A 27,377-nucleotide genomic window follows, 5' to 3' on the forward strand; every position below is an offset into this window, starting at 1 on the left:
TCAAAATGTACTGTTAACCCTCTTATAATTATTAGGCCAACTAATTACTGGCCTATTAATAGGTATTAACCTTACCAAAGCTGATCGATTAAAATAAGAATGTAGACACAGATCCTCAACTGTGGTAAAGCTCACTGACAGCAATGAAGTGATGAAAATGAAGACTTATGCTATGTTTTTAAAGGTAGGAGAAAGAAAGAATCTTAAGAAGGGAGGAGGACTAATCGAATAGGAGAAAGAAGAGGTGCTAAACTCTACTCAGATCCATCTCAGACCCAACTCAATAATTAAGTAAATTTACATGAGGAGGTTATAGCAGAGGCACAGGTGTACCTTGCCGGAGATGGCAGAGGCTTACCTAGAGGCACAGGTGTACCTTGTCCTTTGGCTATTGGTAATAACAGCATCCCAGACAGAGGCAGCTCATACTGGCAGCACAATATTTATACACTTGACTCCAGAAAAAGCTCTGTGTGTGTGTGTGTGTGTGTGTGTGTGTGTGTGTGTGTGTGTGTGTGTGTGTGTGTGTGTGTGTGTGTGCGCGTGCGCGCGTATGCACACACACGTGTATTAATTTACACTGATGGTTACTGTCAGGGAAATTACGTATCACAACCATCACAACTTTTTTCATTATTCCTCTGAAAAACACCCAGAAAAATATTATCAGTGGTGCGCTATAGTGAAATATGACTAGTAAAGCTAATCACATATTTTAATAGTCTTCTACTCTGGCAGGACAAACACTGAAGTTGGAAATAGTCAGAAAACTGGCAACATTACAGTCCTTCACTTTTCCAGAGCAAAGTATTTTAACTTTTTTACATCAACACTTGCTCTCCTTTTCTTAAAAAAAATAAAACAAGTCACAATTGAAGCAAAGCAAAATTTAAGTTAGAAAATTACCTTGTGAGAGATTGCAAAATTTGATTTTCCTCTACTGGTTAATGATTGATTTTACAATCATTCACAAAATATCCTGGATATTTATAATCAACATTAGAATATTTCTAGAATTCAGAGCTCTCCAACTCTAGATGCCATCTGAGATCAACCCATAGATGCTTTATCCACTTTAATATGTAATATCTACTAGGCTTCATCTGGATACAGAATTTATTTTCTCAACAAGGTGACTGCTAAGGGAAAAAAGCTGACTTAAATGTTGAAATGATCATCTTCTCACAAGCATTTTCCTTTTGAGCTGCCTCAGGGGTTTCATTTAAGTACACTTCCTTAAGTTTTATTGGCTTTCTTTTTGAAAAGTAAATAAATTGGAAGGAAAAGGAAGCAGGAAAGAGAAGTTCTGAAATTAAATGATACTGTGATTTCTCTCCACAGATGCTCCTTACAAAAATAAACAAGCAATAAAACGTAAAAAGCCTTTCAAAAGCAAGTGATCAGTTTATTCTGCCCATGATAAATTCAAAACAGAGTTCTGAGAAAGACCCCTAAGTTAAGTGCTGAAGGGAGGCAGCTAGTCTCCCTGGATTTCCTGAGGAAAGAAATAAGAACTCTCAGAGGTCAGTTCAGGGAAGGAGCCCAGCCTGGATGCCTAATAGCTTAATAACAAGCTCTAGTCAAGCAGAAATGCCCTAAGAACCTACAGTACCTGATGGAATTTGTTCTTTAGTGGTCTACCTTCTGAATCATTCTCACACAATGATGGATAATTCAGAGTAAATAATGTCTTTTCAGTGATTCAGACCATCCAGTTGGGCATACTTTTTAGCATATGGAACAGTTGTCTTATTCTGTAATTCTTGTTTATCTGTCCTTCCTTAACGCTTGTTGAACACTGTCATTTCCTTTCTTAAGCTAGACAGTAAGATCTTCTGAGCAAGAGCCATATACTTTTGTGATTTTTTTTTTGTACAGCACAATGGTATTACACTCTTCTCTGAAGCTTTCTTGTGCTATACAAATAAAAATTAGTATATGCTGACATGTACATAAAATGCAGTCCTGCTAGTTTAGATATATACCAAGATGCTTATCCAGGCTTTCATATCAACCTCCTGCTTATAGAGCATTTCATGGTAGCACTAATCTTGGGTGTTAAATTGCAATGCTGCAGAGGTCACAGAATCGTTCACACTAGGAACAGTACCTCCAGAGAGAAACACAATGCTGATACAAATCATCAGCAAATACAATTATAATAAAACATGGTTGAGCCTTTAAATATCTCTCCCATAAAGTTCCATATACAAAACTACTTTTGGACAGTTAAAACTTTGCTAGTAAGAGGCATGAATGACTCAAAAAACCCCAAGGAAAACAGCATTTCTGAGCTGGCTTTGCTGCATGCTTATTGAAGATATGCTTTGTCTTTAAATGCCATAATTTTTAAAAGATCATAATATGTTGATACCAATTGCAATCACCGCTTAAAGAGAATTTCACATTTTTTAATAATTAGTCTTTTACAAGTCTTCATTCTCTTACATTTGGCTTTGTTTGAGGTATTCAGAAAGTTAATATTTTTGCTTTAATAAGCATGTTAATATGAGATAGTCAGTTGATAAGACCTACTTAGATTTTCAAAGGTTTTCAACAAGGCCTCTGAGTAAGAGCTCCTAAGAAAACTATGTATTTGTAAGATAAGCGGGAAAGTCCTTGCTCAAATAATTACAAAACAGTAAGTAGGGGGCTCTTCTCAAAATGGTCTGTTCCCACATTGAAAGGCATTCCACAGAGATTTAGGCTGGGCCACTTGCTGGTCAGCATATTAATAACTGTCTTGTAAAAGGGTATGAATAATTAGGTGACCAAGTCTACTTATGATACAGAGTTACTCAAGGTAGAAAAAAGAAGGGCTGATAGTAAAGACCTAATACGCAGTAACTCAGGCCCTACAAAGAGAGATGAAATTCAGTATATGTAAATGGGAAGTCTTAACTTCACATATGTGATGATGATGATTTCTGAGCTGACCGTCACCACTAACAGTGGCATTATGGCAGGTGTTTTTCTTCATTCAGTGCTTACTAGTGCTTAAAAAGCAAATACACTGTTAGGGATTACTATGAAAGTAGTAACTAGAGAACAAAGCAGAGATCATCATATACTATGAAGCATAAACTATGGTAAGAAATTCTAAACCACTGCATATCTGCATCTCGAATCTTGATTTCTGCATCTCAAGGTGAACAGATAGGAGTTGTGGAAAGTTTAGAGAAGGACAAGCAACATGATTACAGGTCTACAATGTCTCTATCATGGCCTGTCCAACTAAGTAGGACTCTTCAGCCTGAACAAGAGACAGGTAAGGGGGGATATACTAGAGATTTATGAATGGCACAGTGATAATAAATACGGATCAAGTGCTTTCTGTCTCTTCCAACACAGGAAATAGTAAATATCAAGTGAAGACAGCATGGAAAGATTTAAAATAAACAGAAGGAGGTGGTCTTTCTGAGGCATACAATTAATCTGAGAATTCCTTGCTGTAAGATGCAGCAGGTATCAGAACTTTATACCTGTCCAAAGGGAAGCTAGATAGATTCATGTGAGAGGATTATTAAAGGATTATTAAAAACACAGAAACCACACTTGGATCAGAATCAGGATCAGGAAGTGATCTGCAAATGATCTGAGACCATGGAAATACTTGGAAGAAGTAGCATATATGCTTGCCCTGCTCTTACACTGCTCTCTAGGCTTGAATGCTTGGCCACTGTTAGAGGCAAGATAACTTTGGTCAGCCTAGGTCTGACACAGTAAAGCATTTCTAAATTCTCACATTAAAAATGTAAATTTTCCACTCTGCATTTATGTAGAGTTATTTTAAACGTTTGATGAGAAAACTATTATTACTAATAATGTCTTCCTTAGGAAAGATATGAGCTCACAATTACAGCCTACCAACTATGTGATAAAGTTTAGCTAGCATTGAGTGCCAGCTAAAAGCTTAGTCTTGGCAAAACAGCAAAGGAACTTGGTAAAGTTGTCAAACCATGGACAGCAATGAAGTGCACCAATGACAGAAAATGGCGTTATTCTGTTATTCAGTGTCAGTTCTGATCCTCACTATCCTCACAGCTGTGAACACCTGTTCAGCATCTTTTGTACAGTGAACCTGCACAAACAGGTTCACTCTTGCCATGACCTTCCATACAAACTCTTATGAGCTACCAACATGCAAAAAGTGAGGACCACAGCTATGTTAATCTGCCATTGCCCTGAGGTATATCTGAAACCTTGCCATCACATGGCAACTTCAATGAGAGATGTTACATCTTCATCCATTTTGTTCAGGATAGTGGCTTTACAAGATCTATATTATGTGACAAGATTAAGGTTTTCCCATTTTCACTGAAGACAGCTGATTTTTTTTTCACAGCAGCAAGAAAGATACCTTGAACAAATTCCCAAGTCTACTTCCTTTAGTCTCATACAATTGAAAAGTTGAATCAAATGTCATAGATGAAAATGTAATCAAAAAGAGTTATGATACTGCCATATTGTCTGAATCAAACTTCTTACAGATGTGGCATTAACAGAAATAAAATCATCCATCTCACTCATTGGGAGAAAGATAACGGAGAGAAGTTACCTGACCAGGCTTTGCATTCTCACAGACAATTATCTCATACTCTCTGGCGAGTTCTGGAGGGTTGTCATTGACATCCAGGATTCTAATGCCAACTGGAACACGGCTCACTAGCCCAGGGTTGTCTGTAAAATACACAAGGGGGTATTAAGTCTTTTGAAATATTCAATAATCAATGACATCCTCAATTTAAACATATTTTCTTAACACAATAATTGGATGAGAACTAAACACAACTGCAGAACTTTAGGTAGCAAAAACTTCATAAAGATGCTGCTTGCTGAGCTTCATTAATTGTTTTGAAAAAAAAACAGAGTAGGAAAGCATAATATGCATCTTAAGTCACTGTTATATCAACAAAATACAAGTTACTCCAGAACTGAAGTTGAAGAAAGTTGTTGGAGTTTTTCACATACTGTCACACTCTGTGTCAAGATACGATCGAATGCTTTGTAATTAATGCGAAAGTATCATCACAGTGTTGAATAAAATCTAATAGTAAACACCTTGTTTTCCTCAGTCCCTCAAAGATTTTGGGAAATAAAATAAAATAGTAAGAAAATACAAATGCACAGCCACATATAAACCATTTTCCCAAGCCTGACTCCAGATTCCTCACAGGTTATCAAGCTATTACACAGAGTAGTTAATGAGAGACTTGCTTTGGCTGCAAGAATCCAGGATCAGTGACATAACAGTAAGGTGATAATGTTTAACTAATGTTGTCTTAGGTTATAATCTGTACTTGTGTGATTATCAAAAAAGAGCTCCCCCTCAAAAAAAGCACAATAAACAGAATCCTTTCAATGAGAATATACTTTACATTTTAAAAAGAGAAAAAAAATCCAAGTTTTCTTAATCTCCAATCCTCTCGTTCTTACTCCTATACAAACTTTTTCATTTTGTCGAAAGAATTACGTATTAAGAACTTTTTCTAATTTGCTTTTAAAAACTTCTTCTAGAGTCTATATAAATATCAATCCTTTTTTTACACAACAAACTTAATTCTACTTTCACTGATTAAATGAAACGATGAATACAAGACAGCAAAGTCAATTCTTCTAACACAACGAAGTGGAAGAACTATGTTTTTAATGTACGTATGCCTGTGTATGTTCATGAGAAGAAGAATAAATAGAAACATTAACAGTCCCTTGTTTTCCTGTTATTTTTGTCTTAATTAATCCACATCATGCTCCTGTCAAAAAAAGGTCATTTTGAAATGCCTTAGATTTGTTATGCCTTTGATGACTTCTGCTCAGAATTCTCAGAAACACTGATTAGATTAGCCAAGTATTTGGCTTCAAAGCCACAATCAAAGAGCCTCCCACTGAAAGAATATATGAGAATATTGAAGTTCATTTTAAAAAAGCGACAGATTTAGCTTCTCTTCTTTTTATCCGGGATACTAGTCAAGGATCCTGGGGCCTAGTTCTTCTCAGATATTTCACATTCTCTCCGATACTATGTTCAACTGATGATTTTTACTCAGTTTTGGAACTTAGTCAATTATCCCCATAAGTAAAAAATGAGAATGGAACAGATATCAAAATAGCAATCAGAAAAGGAAGACTCAATTTAGATTAGATAGGAACCTCTGTTCCCAATTAACATTAGTGTTAAATCAAAGTCAAATTCAAATTATATGAACACATTCAGAAGGCAGTTACGGACCTGCGAATTCCATTTTCTTGCTGTAATGTTCCTTCAATGCTGATATTTTCAGCTTGACCCAAGACTATGTATATCATTACAACATATCAACCAAGGAACTAAAGTAGTCTTTTCCCACTGCGCTCATGCAAGGCTTGCCATCTCTAGAAAATACCTTTAGCAGGAATCTTTGAGGAATGGAAAAATAACAGGAATATATGAAGTGAAGGTGATAAAGAATGACACCTGGCTGTTCACTAAGCAGTTGGAAGAAAGGAGACGCTGATCTCTCTTTACTTTCACTACCGAAGCAGGAAAAGGAAACTTCTCTCCAGAAGATCTAGTTTTAAATATAGGATGATAGGAGTATTAACAGGAAAAGGTGTTTAGCCCTGCCCTGGAAGTAGGTCATGAGGCTCTACAGAACAGCACAAGTCATAAGAGAGAATTTTTCTTACTGTTCACTGGAATACAGCTAACAATCTCATTTAGCTAACAACTTCTGCCAGTGCAATCAGACAACACAATAGCAAGGATCCTATAATAACAATTACAGGACCTGATCTCAAGAAATAGCTGATAGTTGATTTGGAGATGATCTACAGCTCAAAGAAGCCTTATTCTGGAGCTCTTCAGGAGTCTCTTGCACACAGCCGGTGAAGAATGCAAACTAGAAAGTGCTATAAATTAAAGCAAGGAGACAAAGCAGACCAAGGGCAAGCCTAAGAAAGGACTGTAAGGAGACAGAAGGTGGAGATCATGGTAACGATTAAGGAAGAATAAATCCATTTGGGAGTGGATTTATCAACTTTAATGAAGAAAATATAGATTTTGGCACTAGAGAAAGCCAGAAGAATTTTGTTGGCAAAATAAGTTGCGATTATCAGACAGTCATAAGATCACTGAAAAACTGTGGTTGGAATGGACCTCTAGAGGTTACTAGTCTAGTCCTTGGCTCAAAGCAGGGTCACCTTCAAAGCTACAAGGGGGGTGTAATACACCTAAGAGGAAAGGAGTAAGAAAGCAGGAAGAGCACAGGGTAGAGGATACCAGAGAGAATTAACTGTTCCATAGGCCTGGCATATTTGGAATAGTTACTGGTGGAAAAAAATCAAACATTTTACGCCAACAGATGACAAGAACAGGTAACTTCCTTTCTTTCAGTATAGTATGCCAGACTCCTTTGCCCCACCTTGAACAGTGGCCTCTTGCAGGCCTGCCACTACTACACAGTGGCATCTGTTTAACTCATGCTAAACTTGCATTATTTTCACCTGCCGATTCAGAGAATTTACCTTTGTTTCTTCTGTAGCTGTTTTGCAGTACAAAGAACTCACATCTACCTTACCTTACCAGTTCAAAAAATTTCTCAATGCACAGAGTGTTTTTAGCCTCTTTTTGGAAGCAGTTACCTCGTGAGATCTTTGACCTTTGCAGGCAGATTTTCATACTGACAGCCTACTCACTACAAAATGCTAATAGGGAAAGTATTAACACCATTTACCATACCAGTGTTGAAGTTTGTCAAATTGTGTACACTAGATCAATGTGTATGCAAGGTGACAACAGAGTTTACAAAGGGGGAAAAGAATGAGAATGAATTACAAGGGACCTCTTACAAGCATATTTATTCTCAGGTTTTATTTTGTTTGGTTTTATAAAATAAATCTAAACACCAGCCTTCTGGAGGTGCACAACTCACCTGCGTCTTACAAACCGCTCTAATAACTGGTCCTGTTAGTAGTAACATTTTTGTTAATTAGACAAATTTCTTGTAGTAGGTTGGCAGATTTCCAGTCTTGAGATAATCAGTGCTGACATGTATTTCAGGCCTGTGCATTATAAAACAGCCAGATTCATTCTGTGTCCTATTAGCATTACGCCTCAAGAGTAGATTTTCTGAAGTGAATGCTCACTGTTTTAAGGGATAACTGAAGCAGAAATTGTTCTGATTCACATACATAAGAGTGTTGCTTTCTTACGCTTGAAGACTTTTCACAGAATAAATAGTTTTTCAGCCACAATACCAAATATTTGTAAAGCAAATCAATTTCACTGAGTATCAGTCTCCCAACCAGCAAATCGTCTGTGAACTTACATAAATCCTTATCAACAGCCAATCTGCAATCTTGAATCCTCTCTTCATTAAATTTGTGCGGGTAAACTTTAAAACCCCTATTTAAGACAAAAGCTTCCTTTTAATATAACTTCTGCAATCAGAGACTTTCTTTTCATACTAACAAAATCCCCACACACGTCAACGAAAATAAGACCCAACTTGAGTGACATCCAGAATAACTGCCCTGACATCAATTTTTTTTTTTTTTAAGTGAGATGGGTATAGTTAAACTGAGTGAATAATTTAATCAAAGTAAGTCTGAACAAGCAGACTATTTTAAACAGGGTGAAGGATTTTGCAATGGAATGATTTTAGACATGTATCCTAGATCCATCTAAACCAAAAATCTTCACACAGTTTAGGATGCAGAACTAATGTCTGTGATTTTCATCATTACAAGAATGACAGATTTTGTTATGAATCAGATTATTGTGATTTTATGGTCCATTAGTATTCAACTTGCCAAAGCTCGAAATAAACTCTGTATCATTGGAAGGCTTGGACAGGACACACGGATTGTTTCTAGCTCTTGCCATTAAAAAGACATCAGATATCCAGTTTGTCCCTACGCCATGAGTGAAATAGTCTTGCAACTCAGAGCTCATAATTTCAAAAATCTATTTTAATCTGGTCCACATTAGGGAGAAAGTAGGAAATATTTTCGTGGCAGATTATTTCTTGGAAATTTAGGAACTTTACCAATTCAAGAAATTTACCAATACCAAAAGCCTTTCTGAAACTGAGCTAGTAGGCACAGTGCAGGTGAGGTCAAAGATGAATAATGAACATGATCTTGGCAGGGGCAAGGGGAAGATCATTTAATTTCTGCTTCTGTAATGTGTACCTCCATAGAGATAACCACAAATGTAGCAGAACAACACATAAGACCACATCTCCTTGTACTGATGTTAAATCAATGCAGTGAATTTCATTATTTTAGTGTACTTTGGTTTGTAAAAAAAATGGTTTTGAGAAAAAAATTACAAACCAAATATCACTATAAGGAAATCTTATATTCACTGTACAGAGAAATTCACTAAGATGAAAAGTTAGCAAAAAACTCAGTAACGTTAAACAATCATCCTGCTGTCCACTGATACAGAGAGTTAAGAGATTAAAACACTGTCACAGCACTTTGTTCTGATTTATTCTACTTTCTGTTAGATCTCAGAAATGGTTGAATTTGAATTTATTTTTAATTAATTATTTGACACAAGCCATTAAAGTTATTCTTGATTATGGGGAAAAGTTTGAAGTGAGAAAATTAAATGTTACAAATTCTTGATATTTTCTCATGCTTTCTATGCTATATGCCAAGAAAATATTACTCCACAGACTTATTTCCTTCAGGCAGTACATGTATTGCTTTATCTCTTTCAAAATAAACACACATGAATTGTGTATTTTTTCTTTTGGTTTTCACACTTGTGTAAAAGCATATTTCCTATAAAGTAAAACATTGTGTCTCTCAATAGCATTAGCAGGTTTATCCTATTTTCTTTACACCGTCACCCATCTCTACTTCTCCTTCTACACGTGACTCTCATCTAGCACTACTACAAGTAACACATATTTTAATCTCCTAACAAAATCTTAGGAACAAAAGAATAACATCTCTTTTCTGCTGCAATCCAACTGTAAAACATGAAAATGAACTAACCAAATTGTTTACATCATTTGGAATTCACTGATTTCAGGTGACAGTATCTCTGTGCGCCTGAAGAAAACATTTAACTCCACCTCAGTCTAACGATATACTTTATCTATTTATTTACATTATCTAGTTATAAGACTTCCAACATCCATTTCCTCATGTAGGTTTTGTAATGACTGTATTTCCCTGAGATCCTTTCAACACCACACCACAGGGCATTGCATATTTTGTCAGTGAGCTGTTGCTCTACATCAGCACTCTGCTATCTTTTCCCGTGAAACTGGTTTGAGGAATGTGTGTGGAGAAGGAAAGAAGAAAGATTTTCCATGGTGTTAATTATCAGCTGCACAAGACAAAGATGTGGAAAACTCCCCTCCAAAAGTGTCTTCTAAATCTCTGAAATGTAAATGGTTAGATCTGCCATGAGATATAAGCGCTTATCTCTCTCTGAAAAATGATGTTTCATGTTACAGCCAGGGATATTATTATCCTTATAAATGTCCAGTACTTTATGAACCAGAGTAATCTCTTGCCTTAACATCATCTGGATGAAATATATAGAAGCTGTTTGTGCTCCATCTCAAAAACAGTTAGTCCGGTTGTTAGAATTATTTCCCAAAATGAGTTTCCTGAAAAAGTCTTCCTTGCTTTACTTCTAAGTAGTAATTTCTGGTGAAAGATATTCTCAGTCTAATTCTCAAAACAGGCTACTCTCTAAATTCCTTCATTCATTAGTGTTTATGTTCTGCCACAGCTTTTATTTCCTCCTATTGAGCCCAAAGCTTTGTCCTATTTGCACCACCGCTTTGAAAACTTTGAAGTACATATTTGTTTTTCTAACTGGAATTGGCTTTGGAACTGGCAGAAGTCCATTCATTTATATTTTAGTACTCTACCTTTCTCTTGCACTGGCTATGGCTTTGGGTTTTGCTGTTATAGCTCTTGCTGTTGTTTTTATCAGCATTACTATATAGCAGAGAGAAACCTTAATTGAATATCCCACAGTTATTTATAAAATCACTTATTTTCCTTTGCAACACATCAGCACTTGTGAGAAATGGTTACCCTTTTCCACCTCCAGTGTATTTCAACAGTTTTCAATATCACAGAATCACAGAAGCACAGAATAGTTGCAGATGGAAGGGACCTCTGGAAATTGTTGGTCCAACTCCCCTGCCCAAAGCAGGGTTAGCTACAGCAGGCTGCTCAAGGCTCTGTCCCACCAGGTGTTGAGCATCTCCAAGGATGGAGACTGCACAGCCTCTCTGGGCAACATCTTCAGTGGTTGACCACCCCCACAGGAAAAATACTTTTTCTTATGTCTAAACAGAATTTCTTCTATCTCGGTGTGTGCTCATTGACTCCTGTCCTTTCACCGGGCACCACTGAGAAGAATCTGGCTCTGCTTTCCTTACTCCCTCTCATCAGATATCTATATACATGGATAAGATTCCCCCTCTTCAGTCTTCTCTTCTCCACGCTGAACAGTCCCAGCTCTCTCAGCCCTTTCTCATATGAGAGGTGCTCCAGTCCCTTAATCATCTTAGTAGCCCTTCACTGGACTTGCTCCACCAGCTCCATGTCTCTCTGGTATTGGGGAGTGCAGACCTGGACACAGTACTCTAGGTGTGGCCTCACCAGGGCTGAGTAGAGGGGAAGCATCACCTGTCTCCAGCTTCTGGCAATGCTCTGCCTAATGCAGCCCAGGATGCCACTGGCCACCTTTGCCACAAGGGCACATTGCTGACTCATGGTCAACTTGTTGTCCACCAGGATGCCCCAGGTCCTTCTCTGCAGAGCTGCTCTCCAGCAGGTCAGCCCCCAGCCTGTACTGGTGCATGCGTGCTCCCCAGGTGCAGGACTTCGCACTTCACTTAATTGAGGTTCCTGTTGGCTCATTTTTCCAGCCTGTTGAGGCCCCTCTGGATGGCAGAGCAACCATTTGGTACATCAGCCACTCCTTCCAGTTTTGTATCAGCAGCAAACTTGCTGAGAGTGCACTCTGTCCCATCACCCAGGTTACTGATGAAGATGTTAAACAGTACTGGCCCAAGTATTGATGATGAGGGACACAACTAGTGACGGGCCCCCTGTGGGATTCGGGACAATAATCACAACCCTTTGAGCCTGGCTGTTCAGCCGGTTTTCAGAGGAATAAAACTAACTATTCTCACAGTTCATTTGTGTAGCTTGTACTTCAATATGCCTTGGTCTAAGCATGAGTTTCACTCCGTTCTCCTTACGTTCAGCAGCTAAGTGCATTATTTGGGAATCTCACTTAATCACTTGCTGCCCATTTCATGCATACTATCATTATAAAGAATTCTAATTGACACTCATGCTACGTCAATCCTTAAAACAGCTCAACCTTAACTTTTTCCACTCCCAAAGGAACAACCATTCACAAAGGCTGTATTTCTTTTCTCTGAATCAGTCTTTCATCTTTTATGAAACTCTGTCCTCTTGCTCTGTATCTTCTTATTTCCCTTACTCTTATCAAAGACTTGATCAAAAGCCTTTAGCAGAGCCAAGCAAATTGTATCTCCTTCCTCTTTCAATTACTATTTGATAAACTTTTTCAAAGAATTCTAGTAAGTTAATGAAATGTGATTAATTCTAAGTTAAACCATAGTTTTAAACCCCATTCTCAGCAATTTTAGCCTGTCCCTCCACCCCAAACACAGTCTGTAGATCCTTTATTGAAAAACATAGTACTATGTTACCAACTTTCTCACTCCCTAGTACTACAAGGATTTTGCAGTAAGTACTAGTACTGAAACAACCAAAGCAACAGCATCAGTGGTGTCCCCGGTATATCCCATTCATCCCCATTGTATCCTACTGTTAAAGAATGGAGCATGTTAAAGAAAAAAAGGATCATCCAGTTCTCCTAGCAAAGAACTCTTGCATCTATATAAACTGAAAAATCACTGATCATTACATTAACATTACTCCCACAAAGGCACACTGTAGAACTTTCATTGATTTCAGAGGGGACAGCTCATCAATGCAGAGTGTACTTCACACACTGACACTAAAAGAGAATGTAAACTGCTTATGAAGGGTTTGGAAACAGTAAGTTTGAAACATGAGCACATCTGAAGTACAAGGATATAAATATGACACTGATTCTAAATTTCCTTCGCATAAAGTATGGATAGCTATAAATAGCTGCCCGAAGGTTAATCAGTAGAAAGAAAACTGTCAATGCAGTGCAATGTTAAGTAGAGAGAAAAAAGACACTAAGAAATTAACCACAACTGTAATGTTATTTCATCAGAGCACCTTTTATTGTTGAAGTAGTACAGTCTTTCTGGGCCTTGCACATTCTTGTACGTTCTTGGCTAAGCAAGGGGTGTCAGAAGCTACAAATGACTTGTACCATGTCAGACTACCTTGAAGACTGTCACTCTCATGACTAAACGAGATTTTGGTCATGGTGTTCCACCTGTTTTCCAGCTTCTGTCTTAATTCTGCAATGCCTTGTACATGGACTTGAAAGCAAATGCCGTAAATCAGCTGTAGCTATTGTAATAGATAGCACTGAAGAAAACAAGTGTCTTGATGCTGTAGGCACAATATATGTTCCTTTTCCTGTCGTAGATCCAATTATTGATTTCACAGTGGATTTGGTACAGTATAGCATTGTTGTAATTTTTAAATGGCTCTATATAAGGAAACGGCCAAAGAAGCAGGAGACACAAGGGAAGGCTAATTAACATTTATGCTGCCTGTCAGTCTGTCATCCATCCATCTCTTCTTCACTGCTGTATCTTCCTTTTTTTATAAGAGAACTTTTCTCAAACTGACTTTATAGATTTACTTATCTTTCCAACCCCAAATTGCAATGCAAGGGGAAAGCAAGATCCATGCTTGTCCATAACAAGTAGGACTGACACTGGAAAACTCTAAGCAGGCTGTCTTTAAAAAATGGTATTTCATCCTCATTATTCATTCTATTTTCTTTTAGTCATAAGCATAATCTTTTTTAGCATGGTAGGTGTAGTACCACTCACTTGACTATGTGAAATAAATAATGTATAGAAAGCAACATTGAAGTTTAATGCTGTTTATTTCTGCAAAGTAATTACATTTGGATGTTTTCCCCAAAAGCCTAGTGACTACTCCTTTCCATTTCCAGTATGTCCCAACGTAGCTCTCAATTAAAACTCACTTGCTGAGGGTACACTCTGTCCCATCCCCAGGTTACTCATTCACACACTCACTCTTACCTGTTTAAGATTAGGCCTAAATTATTTTAGTGCGTGCTACACTGAAATAAGGTATTATGCAAAGACATTGTAAAGCACTCTAAGGTCTCAGTCATCACTTTTTTTTAAGGACTATTAAATTCTAGATTCTACTACTTACAATAGAAATTTACTTAGTTCAAAATGTTAACTCAATTGCAAAAGCAGATACAGTAATCAAAAACAATCTGTTGCCTTTGTAAAATATGTATGTGTTATTAATGTTACAGCATATGCTAGTAGTATAGTGGCAGACCATATTCCATTTTAATCAGGAAATGAAACAGATGAAAGCAGACGGAACCCACTTATGTCAGTGGCACTTTCTACAGGTAAAACCTGTATTGCACCTTCTAGCAATGGCGGAATACACCAAAAGGAAAAAAAAAAAAAAGAATAAGGGAAAGAATACACATAAAGTAGTTCATGTTCTGGATCAAAATCACTGCCCTTGAAAGACTGTATCACTAACAGAACTTAACATAACTGGATATATTGATCCAGCTTGGGATTTCTTTTGTTTGCTTGGTTGAGTTTTTTAACTCTAAATCTTTGTGCCAAAAATAACATCCTGTAATAAAAACATAACTGAAATGCTTATTTGTTTAAACTGTTTTCTTAATTGTGCCTGCCTCTTGTAAAAATATTTATCTGGGACTACTTAGTCAAAACATTTCTTGACTGTGGCGAGGCTTGTCTAAGACCATGGAATTTCATCAGATTTGAATGAGACCTTTTGAACATACCAGAAGTATTTATCGTATCTTTACTTGGCAATTTGCCTATTAAAAGGCCAGATGTACAACCTGATAATCAACAACTACTAGGCAGCAGTCAGATGTAAGTTAATATTGGCTTATTTAACGTGCAACTCCCTAATACTAGGTTAATAGCACATTCAAGAGACAAGGATGAATTTCTCAGATAAAACTATACAGTGTTATCTTCTGTGTTATATGAAATATGATACACAAATGGGACAGACTGGACACAGAATGGCTGAAAATGCTCCTGGGTAAGCTGACAGTCTTCTACCACATACAGAAAAATGGGGTAAATTTATATAGGTGGAATCACATAAGCATATAGGGTTTTGTTTGTTTGTTTTGTAGAATTAGAGAAGTTACATATACACAGAAAATTCACCTTTATTCAAACCAGTTAAAAAAAAGCTGGTGTTGAAAACAACCTAATTTCCCAAGATAGTGTTTCTTGGTATCAAATATTAATTCTTTCCTTTTTAAGCTTTTCCTTAAAATTATGCGCCAGATGTATTATTTACCTATCTCAGAAGCAGCCACCGTGATGTTGTACCGAGGTGTTTCCTCTCTGTCAAAGATCTTGGCAGTCTTAATGGTCCCAGTGCTAGCATCAATGGTGAAATACCTATCTTCTTCTGTGTTATGATCAATGAAATATCTATGAAGAAATAAAACAGTAAATATATATTTGTTGAGCTATATATCATCCAAAATAACAGAAACCTACATAAGAATATTACTTGTAAGCTTTTAAAAATCCTAGAAACTAAAAAAAGCACCTTAAGAAAAATTCTGCATTATCAAGGCACCTAAAACAACTCTTTCATTTCCTTCATGATGTTACTTGATTTTCTGATGCATAACAAGGCTTCCACTGTAAGCTGCAAAGACAAAAATTGCCAGAGGATATTTTACACAGCAGCATATACTTATGTTAAAACTAAGATACTACTTGCATCTTTTTGACAAAAAATACAAAATGGAAAGGTAAAAGAAAACAGAAAGAGGTAATTCTTCTGCTAATTATTTGCTTGTCACTGCAAACCAGCATGCTCAATGCTGGTACCTGTAGTGTCTTCCTGACATGACATTTGAAACATGATGAAATGAGCCACTCTGAAGATGAACATTACAGAGATTGGTTGCAGAAATGGCTGATTCACAGAGCTGTAATTGACATTAGACTAGAAGCAGAGCTAAGCCCTGCTTAACCCCCTTGGCTTCTTGGCACATTGCCTGGTAGAGAAAGTAAAAACCTTGAAGTGAGTAATGGAAGCAGACTGAAGGAACACAAAAAAGATATTGACAAGACTTTTTTTTTTTTCTCAAAGCCTAAATCATTGATGATAGCTTTTAACAAATAAAGCAATTACAGACTTCTATCAAGCCTTCTTTCCTAACTTCAGACTTAATGGAAAAATAAGGAAAAAGATGCCAAGTCTTTTATATACCATAATTGTTTTGCCTGATAATTTGTCAGCCATGCTTTCATTCCCTGAAGTTTTTAATATATGGAAGCTATATATGGGCCAAAATGATTTATTTGTCACATCCAATTGCTCCTATTTATACATCACCAAAAATGTAATTGCCAACTAATAAATAGAGTGGTGCTCAAAAAGGCTGCCAAGCTCAAAACAATTAAAATAACTTCAGTTTTATTTCTCTCACAATGCACTTAATTTAGACTATTTGTGGAAAGGAAAAACAAACAAGCAAGTGAACATTTGGTTGAAAAATGCATTGAAGTAAAATGTGACTTGTGAAAAAGCAAAGGAAATGGAGCACTAAAGGAGGATGCAGCAATTAGAGCGAGTCACCTTAACCGTTCAGAGGATGAGACACAGTGGATAAGACAGCTAGGATGTGATGACTTAGGTTAAATTTTCTTTACTTTAGAGGACCTGAACCCACCTCTCCAAACTGCAAGAACCATTGTACATTCACCTTATAATACGCTGCTTTGGGTTGTGGCACTCAGGACCTTTTGACACTCTCAGTATTTTCAAGAATCAGAGAACTATAGATTGGGAACTGGAATTCAAAGCAGTCAAAACTAGGCTAGAAAATCTTTTCTTCTTGCCTTCTTTCTTTCTTTCTCTCCTTCCTCTCAACATCCTGAAAAGTGAAACACCTCCCATGACAGAGACTGAGGAAAACAGACTTCACACTCAAAGATCGAGAGATGGCAGACCACAGTGCCTATCCATTCTATGTTTCTTTGGAGTAAGGATTTAACTCACTGTCTTCTCTCTGAGCCACACTCAGAACCTATGTGTGGCTCATTAACTACCAACACCTGAGAATACCTCATTCCTCACTGACACAGAAATGCTTTGAAAGATTGTGCCAGTATCTATGGAGAAGCTGCATCTCCTATACACACAGCTAGCATTACCTTTCATTAGATTTAACATAACTTTGGAGCCAAAGGGGGATCAACCTCTAAAAGTCCATAAAGCTGTTGTGCTTGCCAAAGAGCTGTTTTGAGATTTGAACTACATACAGAAAACGCATCCCTCAGTGAAGAAGTCCTTCCATGGACATAAGTCCTTATGCCTTATGTCTAGAAGTGTAGGAAAGCTGAGCTATGAGAAATTGTTGGAGCATGTTGACTGCGTAACTATTAAAGGGAGAAATAGTGAACATCTGACAGTGTTGGCTGAGATGGAGAGTGCACACATACACAAACATCTTTTATATGATGAACTGGAATGCTGACAGAGGAAGCCCAGGAAGCATAACGGTCCCTAAAATAATTTTCCTGGAGACCTTAAAAGGAATCTTTACTGGTATAGCTTAGACTCAGATCTGCAACGATAAAAATTAAATCCTTCTCTCTTACTATGGCCTTGTAATTCTTGACTCCAGAGGTCTCCTGATAATGACAAGAATTATTTGCTAAAAAAAATATGCTTCACTGACCTGTCCTTATGGAATACAAAGTCCCAGTCCAAAGCAATTTGTAAGACAAGAGTCTTGTCCCTGCAAACATTTATTACTGTGGACATTGATTACCTACTACTAAAGCAGGCACAGTGACTACTTTGTGAGTCAGTATTGTGCTAACCACAGAACCGTAAGAAAACAGGGCTATTTAGCATTTGCCTACAAAAGTTTAAAATTAGACAGAATTTCAAAGTGGGCTTAAACAAGAAAAAGCTTAAAACACTAAGATCACCAGGCTGCTTTGTGTACTCTCTGTCTGATTCATAATCATGACAAATTATTATCCCTCCCTAACTGAGTAAACTACAGAAACAAAAAAGACAAATGTCTGCCCCTATATATGAAGCTTGTGTAGAAAAACAGACTGAAGTTTGATTCTGTTATGAATTGTGGCTACCTAACACTTCATTTTCATATAATAAAGGATTGTCTTAGTTTTCGGAATAGGAACGGCTTTTTCTATACCGGTTATTTAAATGTATTCTATAGAAGCTTAAAGCTCTCAGTTTAAAGGACTCAGTGTCGGATGAATAATTTGAATTGTACTTTTTATGTCATTCATGAAAGTAAAGTGGTCCTGAGGTAATTAATTTTACTAAAACATTTGCTTCTCATGATACTAGAAAAATGAAAAATGTTTCTAATTTATCCATAGTAGCACTCACTTTTTTTGTACTGACTTTTGCATATAGTTACAGGCATATTAAAACATCCAGAGCCAAACAGAACTGTCCTTGGCCATGAAAAAAATAGAATTGCAGACATTTCTTATGCTCTTCCATTATTATCATATTATCATATTCAGTTTTCCTCCATTACTCCAGATTCTTCCTTAGAAATACTTTTTCTATTAACATCTAAAGCAGCCACTTGCACTGCTGAGGTTCTCAACTTTTGTGTACATCTGAGTAAATAGCTACAGAAGATATTCCTGCATAGTAAAAGAACTATACTAGTCTGAAGTATTGCTCCCAAGTGACCTGAAAATATTCTGTACAACTCTGTACCACTTGTATTAAGAAACTCTCTTAGTAGAGCTACTCATTTTTGTCACACATAACAGCAAGAACTAATTTCATTGTATTTACAAAGCAGGTAACATTTTAGCCTTAATTAATATTGGCCACTGATTTGTCTACAGGATAAGAATAGAAACCAGGTATATTCCTGAATATATTATACTTCAGAGCTGATTATGCTTTACTTAGGCTTCTGAATGTATCTGGTTTAGCCAAAAAATCATTTACTTCTAGAGGATAACAGTAGCAACAAAGATAGTCATACCCTCCTCCTCTTCCTTTCCCCCCCACCTCTCCTGAGCTGCTTTTCAGTGTTTCTTTTAGACTGCAAAAGCTGTAATATGCATTTTGAATTTCAAAGAATTACTCCAAAAGTGAATCTCCACCTTAATTCAATTGACTGCTTCTTCTCACTCATTTAGAATATATTCATTTAAAAAATGAATTTATAATATTCACTGCAGATATTTATTTATAGGCATTGACTCATGACAATGCTATGTGAATTGGCATACCTTTAGCCATTAAATAAGCACATCTGTGTTGCATGGCACATGTTAATAAAGAGACTTAATAATGAGACATACTTAGGCAAACAGCTCTCTGTAAACTGCTTACCTCCAAACCAGTAAGAGAAACCAATCTTAAAAAAATTACATAAAAAGGATCATGAATGTAGAAATCCTATTAGCCACACCATCTAAATAGGGACTGAAGGAAATTAGATACCAAAACCCAATCTTGTTAGCACTGGGAAATGCAACAGATACCACCTTTTTATTAGGTGAAGTCAGTCAGAAGGGCATTACTGGTTTCCATGAGTGCCCGTCTTCCTACTTCTGGCCCTCCCTCCATTCCTGTGACATCCCTCCTCACTTCCTGTCTTTTAGCAAAGCAGCAGCTTGGTAGGACAGATATTCCCACAATTCATACTGAGAACTAAAAATATTTGTCTGAATTAGGATGTGAAGAGAAATCTATGTGCAAGACAGGCCACAGACTTCTTAGAAGAACACTCTGGATGTATACAGCAGTGTACATTAGTAAAGCAGTCAGGCTCCAAGCGTATAACACAGAGCATGTTAGACATGAAGCTTTTAGAACATACTAAAGGAGTTTAGGAACAATAATGATTTCCAGACCTCTTAGGGGGGCTTCTGAAGCTAAAACCCACAAGCACTTTCAGAATCTCTGTCCCTAAATTACTGAGAGTTTTGAGAATATTAGCATCAGTTTCTAAATAAAAAAGTAAGTAAATAGCCAGCCCTCTAATAACAACAGAAATTGATTACATAGAACTACATAAAAAGATCAAGTCTGCCATGGGAAGAGGATACTCTGCCAAACTGATCAGTCCCACCATCTAAAGACCATATATTAAAAATCAAATGGCATTTTAAGGAAGTGTGTTTAGTTAAAAAACTTAGCAAAGGATCTTTTCTCAGAAACATACTCAGATTCAAAGGATGGAGACTTTTTTTTCAAAAGTGGCCCAGAAAAAACATGTAAGCAACAACGGCACGGGGTGAGGGAGGTACAGCGGGGAGAGAAGTGAGAGAATTCATCAGCTGCCACTCTGTGTTTGGCCAGCTGGAGTGCAACAACAAGTGGCCCATGGTGGGCTATAACTCCAGTTCACACCTTTCATCTTCTCTTTCTCTCCTGACAGCAGCACTCCTCAAGGGCCTGCAAACCAGCCGCATTCCCAGGAAGCCAAATCAGACAGTGGGCAAACATTTTGTTGCCCTGATGGCCTTGCACCACACTGTCTCCCTTCCAGGGCCAGTCTATTTCCCTGTAGTTCAAACAAACATCTCTGGGGGAGAAAAGCAATTGTGAAGTGTGAGTCAGAAGTTGGCTGCTGAAACAGCAGGTAACTGATCTTCTTCCTGCAGTGTGTTTGGTAGATTAAAGAGACTTTAAATGTTCCAGAGCTCCTCAGTTGAAGACTACAACTGATAACTGCAGCCTTCAGCTGTGCTTTCCAAACATGAAAACAAAGAAAAATATTTGAAGAGAGCTTGGAGAAGGTAGTATCTCTCAGGTTACTATTTCATCTTTTTTTTTTTTCTAGATAAGTGTAACCTTGACTTTGAAGAAACTATTGTTCCTCTCAGGGTGCTTGCAGGAATTCACTTAGATATGCTGTTGCCACTGAGCTAGCTCTGGTGCTGCCTGCCCGCTGGCATCCATCAGCTGATCAGCAGCACCTCACCATCTGTCCTACAGGACCTGGGTCACCTCTCATGCTGAAATTTGAGCTCAGCAGAAGTGGCAGGGCCTCCTCTCTCCTAGCAACACCAAACGGCAAGGTGGCTGATCTCACAAGGCAGGGGGAAGCTGAGGCACCTCTGTGCCCTGGCAATGCCTCCAAGCAGCCACTGCTACTGCTTTGCAGCCCATGCAGAAGCTGGCATCATGCTCCTACTCTCACTCCCATCCCTGATCATTGCTGGCATGCTGTGCACCTTTGACACTGGAAATCGGGAAAGCACTTCATTTGAAGGAAATGAGCCATTTCTGTACACCCATCTTTTCTAGCTGACGATTTCTGTCAACATGTGTTAAAGTCACGTTCATCTTTCTTAGCTAACTGCCAGTAACACAGGCTAAGAACATCCGAGACCCTTAGAGGCACAAATCAGAAGTCAAAGGAACATAAAGGTTTTTCTTCTTTTTCGGACTTTATGAATCTCTTCAGAGGATTATAACTGTCCAACCGCATTTTAAATAGATGTGTTGATGGCAGAACTGTTATACCAAAGTTGCTTTTTATTCAAATAAATTAACACTCCGATTCCAATGCTGTGAAGAAATAAAGTGTAGTCAGTGTTATATGAGAACCATTTTTTGTTCCCAGAAGGTTTACCAGCTAAACAATGGTATTTTACTTACATATTATTCATGCTTTTGACATATTCACAAAAGGAAAGACTAAACTAAATAAAAATAAGGTTCACAGATTTATATCTATTTATTGGTGTTGAATGGCTCCATCAAAAGACTACCTTACAGAGATTTGTTCAGCTATGAAGGCCGATTATTAAAATCATAAAAGAATTTTAACTACTGGAGGCACTCTCAAGTCAGTGGAAATTACAGAAACATAAAGATGATGTCTTTGAATGAAAAATCAGGCTCTTAAGTCACTATGCAAGGATGATCTGTCAGTTTTTCTCTCAGAGTGCTAAGTGAGGGATGGAGGTGGTTCTGGTTGCTGTGAGATCTTGACCATCCTCAACTGGATGCTTACTAGCTAGAACAGCTGTCAGAACAGCTTACTAGATCCTGCACATAGACATGGACATTTTTGTTAGGCAAACGTCTTTTGGGGATGGCAGCAGCACCATGGTATGGGAGAGTGGGAGGTCTGAGAGACATAGCTTGACTAGAACCAAAAATAATTGGAGACCACAGGGGAAAAAAATCAGCAACAGATCTTCTATCTCAACACTGTAAAAAAAAAAGTTTTAGAATGGCTGCTTCCTGTAAAGACAGACAGAGAATCAGAAAAGAAACTGGAAGAAAATTCCCCCATCTCCAGCCACTCAAAATAGGGTGTTCTTCTTCTATTTTGACTTACAGACAATCTTGGGGAAAAGAATACCAGAGGAATAAAGAGAGCAAATGAATGAAAAAAGAGGCGAGATGGAGAAAGAGGGTTCAGCCTCTCCCTGCTATCTGTGAGCCAGTTACATACCCTGGGAAGATTTTAGTGTGTCTATGTAGGTGTTGATCACACAGTTATGACAGTGTTATGCTTTGAGAGTCTAAGCGCAGTGCAGGACAGAAGTCTGCCTTTCCTTACACACGTGCAGGGTTGGCAGGATGTGGGGAGATGTTTCCCCAGTGACCCTCCAGGCATGTGAGGGAGGGATGGTCACTCCGTACTGTAACACTGATGTCTGTAGGCTGCCCTGAGTACAGCAAACAGAGCATACCTTATACAGGTTATAAAAAAGCAAACTGATCTAATTCAACTTATACGACAACCGAAAGGCAGGTAAGACAGACACATGCATCTAGGTGAAGAGCATTTTATATTTTCCAGCAGGGGATAACTAGTTCTTATCTCCCCTCCCAAATTACAGTAGTGGGGGGACTGTAAAAGTAGATGCTGATCTCAGAGGACAGGAGAATAAAAATAAAAAAATATATATTTTCATTTTCAACCCCCCACATGGCTGACTCCTCCACCTCCACCTAATATGCTGATATTGTACAGCCAAAATTTCAGCGAGTGGGTGTGAATGAGAATTTCAGGTTTCTTTTATTCTGTCTCTAATAAATATACACCTTGCATGGGAAAAATAGTATACAACCAGGATCATCTGCAAGATCTTTTTGTCTTTAAGGTTCTCAGAAATAATTATTTAAATACTTGAAACTCTGTGAGTGTGTTCTTTTGTCAACATACAAGCATTCCTTTTAAAATACCATTTAGTGAAAGTTAACATGACTTTCTAAAGGCTGATACTAAATAGTATTCAAGATATGTCTATATTTTACTACCAATGCAGCAAAAGTTAAAATAAGTTTCTCTGTCTGATGCAGTATTTGAAGAACAATTTTCTACATCACATTACTTGTTATAATCCTCTGAACTTGTCATTCATTGTTTAACTTCTCAGTACTCTATCTGAAAGAAAGGAAGAGAAGACTGACAATTTAAATCAAACGGGGGAAGGCAACTTTCAGTTCATTATAGCTTCTTGATACCAGTAAGGTGGTTGGAGAGCAATTTTTTCCACTTTTCAATAAAGTACCAAAGTCACTATAATATATCATCCATTATAAGGCAATACCATAAGACCATTAGTAAAGTGGGAAGTCAGAATCAGTGCTGGGACTGTACTTTCATGCTTCACTAATGTGCCACAAAATGGGCAGTCTGATATTCACAGAAAAGCTTTTCTGATTTTGCAAGGGTTATTTCTGTTTGCATGTTTGATTTGGGTTTTTTTTTTGTTTGGGTGCTTTTTTTAAGGTTATTAATGCATTCTATGTTTCTTGGCAGTAAAACAACTGTTTTACATAAAAGAGAACCTGCTGCGCCTTTATGTTTCATATTTTTCTGTGTTTGTGTTTTTTAGCAGTAGTGTCAAGAGCGCAGTTTAGAAAGAAAGAAGTCTATTTTCAAGTGGCATCAGGAAGGCATTACCTCCTATAGCTAATGAATTTCAGTCTTGGCTAACAAAATTCAAAGTAGAATACAGAGTAGCAAGGGTCCAATATGAAAATGATTTGAATTTCAACATATTAATATCACAAACCTAATCAACCTTCCAAAGATCCATCAAAATAGAAGAGGTAATTTTTAAACAAACCATGATGGATATCATTCTGCAAATGGAGTATGCTTATATTTCTTACTACTTTATAGTACAGTCACACACAGGGTTCTAATCAGCATCAACACCCTTTTCATCAGGAGCCTTGTGTTAAAATAGCTGTAAAGAGACATTTCATGCCCAGAAGTACAATCTAAGTCAAACCTAATAAATGGGTGTAACAAATGACCAGAGGGACAGAGGCCATTAAATTAGTGCTTGGGGAACAGCAGCAACATTATTTTTCTGAAAACCATTCCACTGAAAACAGAGCAGATGCAGTCAAAAAGCTCTGAGGAACGTTAAGGAGTACGTGTTGCAACTAGAAGGATTTACCACCCAAGAATCATGTATAGGAGGACGGCAGGGTTTTACCAGGAGTTACCACAGCCCTGCAGCAGTATTAGCAGCCTAAGGCTGCTCTCGAAACACATACGCAACTTGTCAAATAACACCTATTTTCACTCTCAGTCTCCAGAGAAGTGCTTGCTCGGGCTGTGTATAGGTTCAGGAAAAAAAAGAGACTAAGTAAGTATGCATATATTTAAAATTAATAATATACTCAAATAAAATGATAATCAGAGCATACAATCTTCATACCTTCTCTCATGTCATATGAGACTTTCAAGACCTGCTGGCATGTCAGATGTTAGTATGAGACATGACTTAATTCCAGCTCTTTCAAGTAGCAGAAGATTTTGGGACGGAAGGAAATGGCACAGTGCAAGGAAAAGGGTTTATTTTTTCAAAAGAGTTCCAACAAGCCAGCTGTCCTTGTGAATGAATTCCAATTTAGGATGTTTTCCACTGATTTAGGAGATGAAATTTGAAGTAAATAGCTATTTTCCAAATTGCTCAACAAAATCTTTATCTTTAGAATTAATACATGGTGGAGTTTTAATATTTTTCCTCTTTTATGTTTTCTGTGACTATTTTTTCTTTACCTAGTTCAATAGAATAACGATCTTCTCCTTGAAAACATTGTATTTTCAAAAGTTTCCCTGAAAATTCATTTCTGCCTATGTGAAAAAACACAAACTTAAAAAAAAATCTTTTAAACAACCCAAAGTACCAACCACACGATGTCTCAATAAAAGAAACCAGTAATTGCTACATTTATTATTACAAATATTATTTTTGCTGGGGCTGAGCAAGTAAAAGAGTGGTACAAATACTGGCACCATGCCAGTGCACTCTGAAGGATTTTCAATTCAGGAAAGAGCTGAAATTACGGCGCTGGAACTGCAGTCAGACAATAAGACCTCAGTCTCCCCACAGTTGATAACAATAGAAGTAGAGGGTTTTTTTCTGGTTTTAGCTCCAAGAATTAATTTTAAAATAGATTTCCTTTCAACATTGTTAATTACTGTAACTACTCCTCTGACCATTATTCTGGTTATAAGAATCGTTCCTGCCACCAAAATAAAGTGTTATTTAATTGGGTAGTGAATAAATCACAGCACTGTATCTCTTAACCAGCTGGACAATAAAGAAGCGATATGGTTGAAACTGTGTGTGTCTAATGCCTTATCAATCTCACACATAGCAACGAGTGTCCTTATAAAGTGGAAAGGACACACAACTGGATTAGGAAAAACTGTTAAGCAAATCGCTGCCAGTCCTGTTGACTCACAGTGTTTGAAACTGTATCTAAGGCATTTGGCTGACTAAATATAATTCCACACAGATCAGCTGTGCAAGTCCTATCTGTAGCTGTCTTCCATGGAGATTATGTGATCTGTGTTTCCTAATACAGACAAACTGCATTTTCCTATTATTATAATTACTGCTATTATTTTGAATGAAATTAGAATTGTGTGGGAATGAAGGAAAGAAGTGATCTCATTATCCTCAGACTATCTTTTAGATTCATCAGAGTTTTAATCAGTTAACAGGATTCTTGCAAAGCAGCACGGAGGATCATAAATGTGCGCTGTACGCTTGTTCCTGAGTAAAACAACTTCCACCGAGCCGTTCCTATGCTCGTTACTATGAGCGGAGCATGGGCAAAGACGCTGCTCCTCATGGAGAGCAGCTCAGGGCAGCTCGCCAGGCACAGCTCACTCCTAGCCTGCTTCTGAGGACACATGCCACTTCCCACCTGCAGTCTCCCAAAGGCACAACCAAATCTTGAAAATATAAAACTCTTCAGCACTGAGTCAGTATCACCACAGTGAGGGAACAGGGGTTAAAGTTTCCTTTTTTACACAAGAGTCTTTCTCCTCTTAAAGTAGACTCGAACCGAACCTCTGGGCACCCCAGCAGAAACGGATGGCTCTTCAAATATAAAAAATGCATCAGTCAAGGCCTTAGAGGATCAGTATCTTCATAAAAAGCCCACATGCTCACAAGTGGTACTCACTGTCAGCCTCACAGAGCGTGATAAAGCCTGCCTAGAGAGTTGGCGCCTAGACTTGGCAACAATATAATGGTATGTCAAAGATATTTGAGCTGCTACTGCCCTTGCTGAAGCCCTCCAAGAGCTAAGGCTGGCTCCTTTTGGAGATTCACAATTCAATACATTTTGCTAGCACTTTATTTTTTCCTCACTGAAAAAGAGAGATATGGAACAAAAAAGTATGAAATTAAAAGTTACTGGGGAAAAAAAAGGACAGAAAGAAAAGAGCAGGTTTTGTCCTCCATTCTTTAAAGAATATGTGTATTTTAATGTTCTGTCCTCAATCATTTGTTAAAAATTCCTGTTTAAAAAAATAAAAGAACACCCAGAGAAAAAGCTCTGGATCTATTTTTCTTTCCAATTCCAGTATTTTCAAATTATTGCTTGTTTCATCTAGAAAATTTATTATTGGCCTTCCCAGCCTTTGTACGAACTGCCACTGCTTTCCTCCTACCATTAATTTCTTACCCTTCTCCAGACAAAACTCTTAGCGGCCATAGATGATTGAATTATGTCTCAATTAGTCAAACTGCACTTACCCTTCCTATTCCCGGGCTACCATGACTGCTAATCTTTCTGATGCTGTTAGCTGCTGCTTCAGAATTATAGTACCACAACCACAGGCACTTGGCAGTTATCTTAATGAACTTCTCTAATTTATGTTACAGTTTAGACATAAATAACAGTAG

At 37.6% G+C, this 27,377-nt stretch overlaps 1 protein-coding gene across 2 annotated transcripts in view; it reads right to left on the reverse strand.

Moving 5' to 3' along the window:
• CDH18 (cadherin 18) overlaps window positions 1–27,377 on the reverse strand; it is a 254,107-nt gene that overhangs the window by 23,948 nt on the left and 202,782 nt on the right. For both annotated transcript variants that reach the window (XM_064506877.1, XM_064506876.1), the window contains exons 9-10: window positions 15,514–15,650; window positions 4,559–4,680 (exon numbers count right to left, since the gene is read on the reverse strand). In XM_064506877.1, coding sequence (XP_064362947.1) covers window positions 4,559–4,680; window positions 15,514–15,650 — 259 coding nt within the window. The remainder of the gene's footprint in view (window positions 1–4,558; window positions 4,681–15,513; window positions 15,651–27,377) is intronic.

This window comes from Dromaius novaehollandiae, chromosome 2, assembly GCF_036370855.1.
Source record: "Dromaius novaehollandiae isolate bDroNov1 chromosome 2, bDroNov1.hap1, whole genome shotgun sequence".
NCBI classification, from domain to species: Eukaryota; Metazoa; Chordata; class Aves; order Casuariiformes; family Dromaiidae; genus Dromaius; species Dromaius novaehollandiae.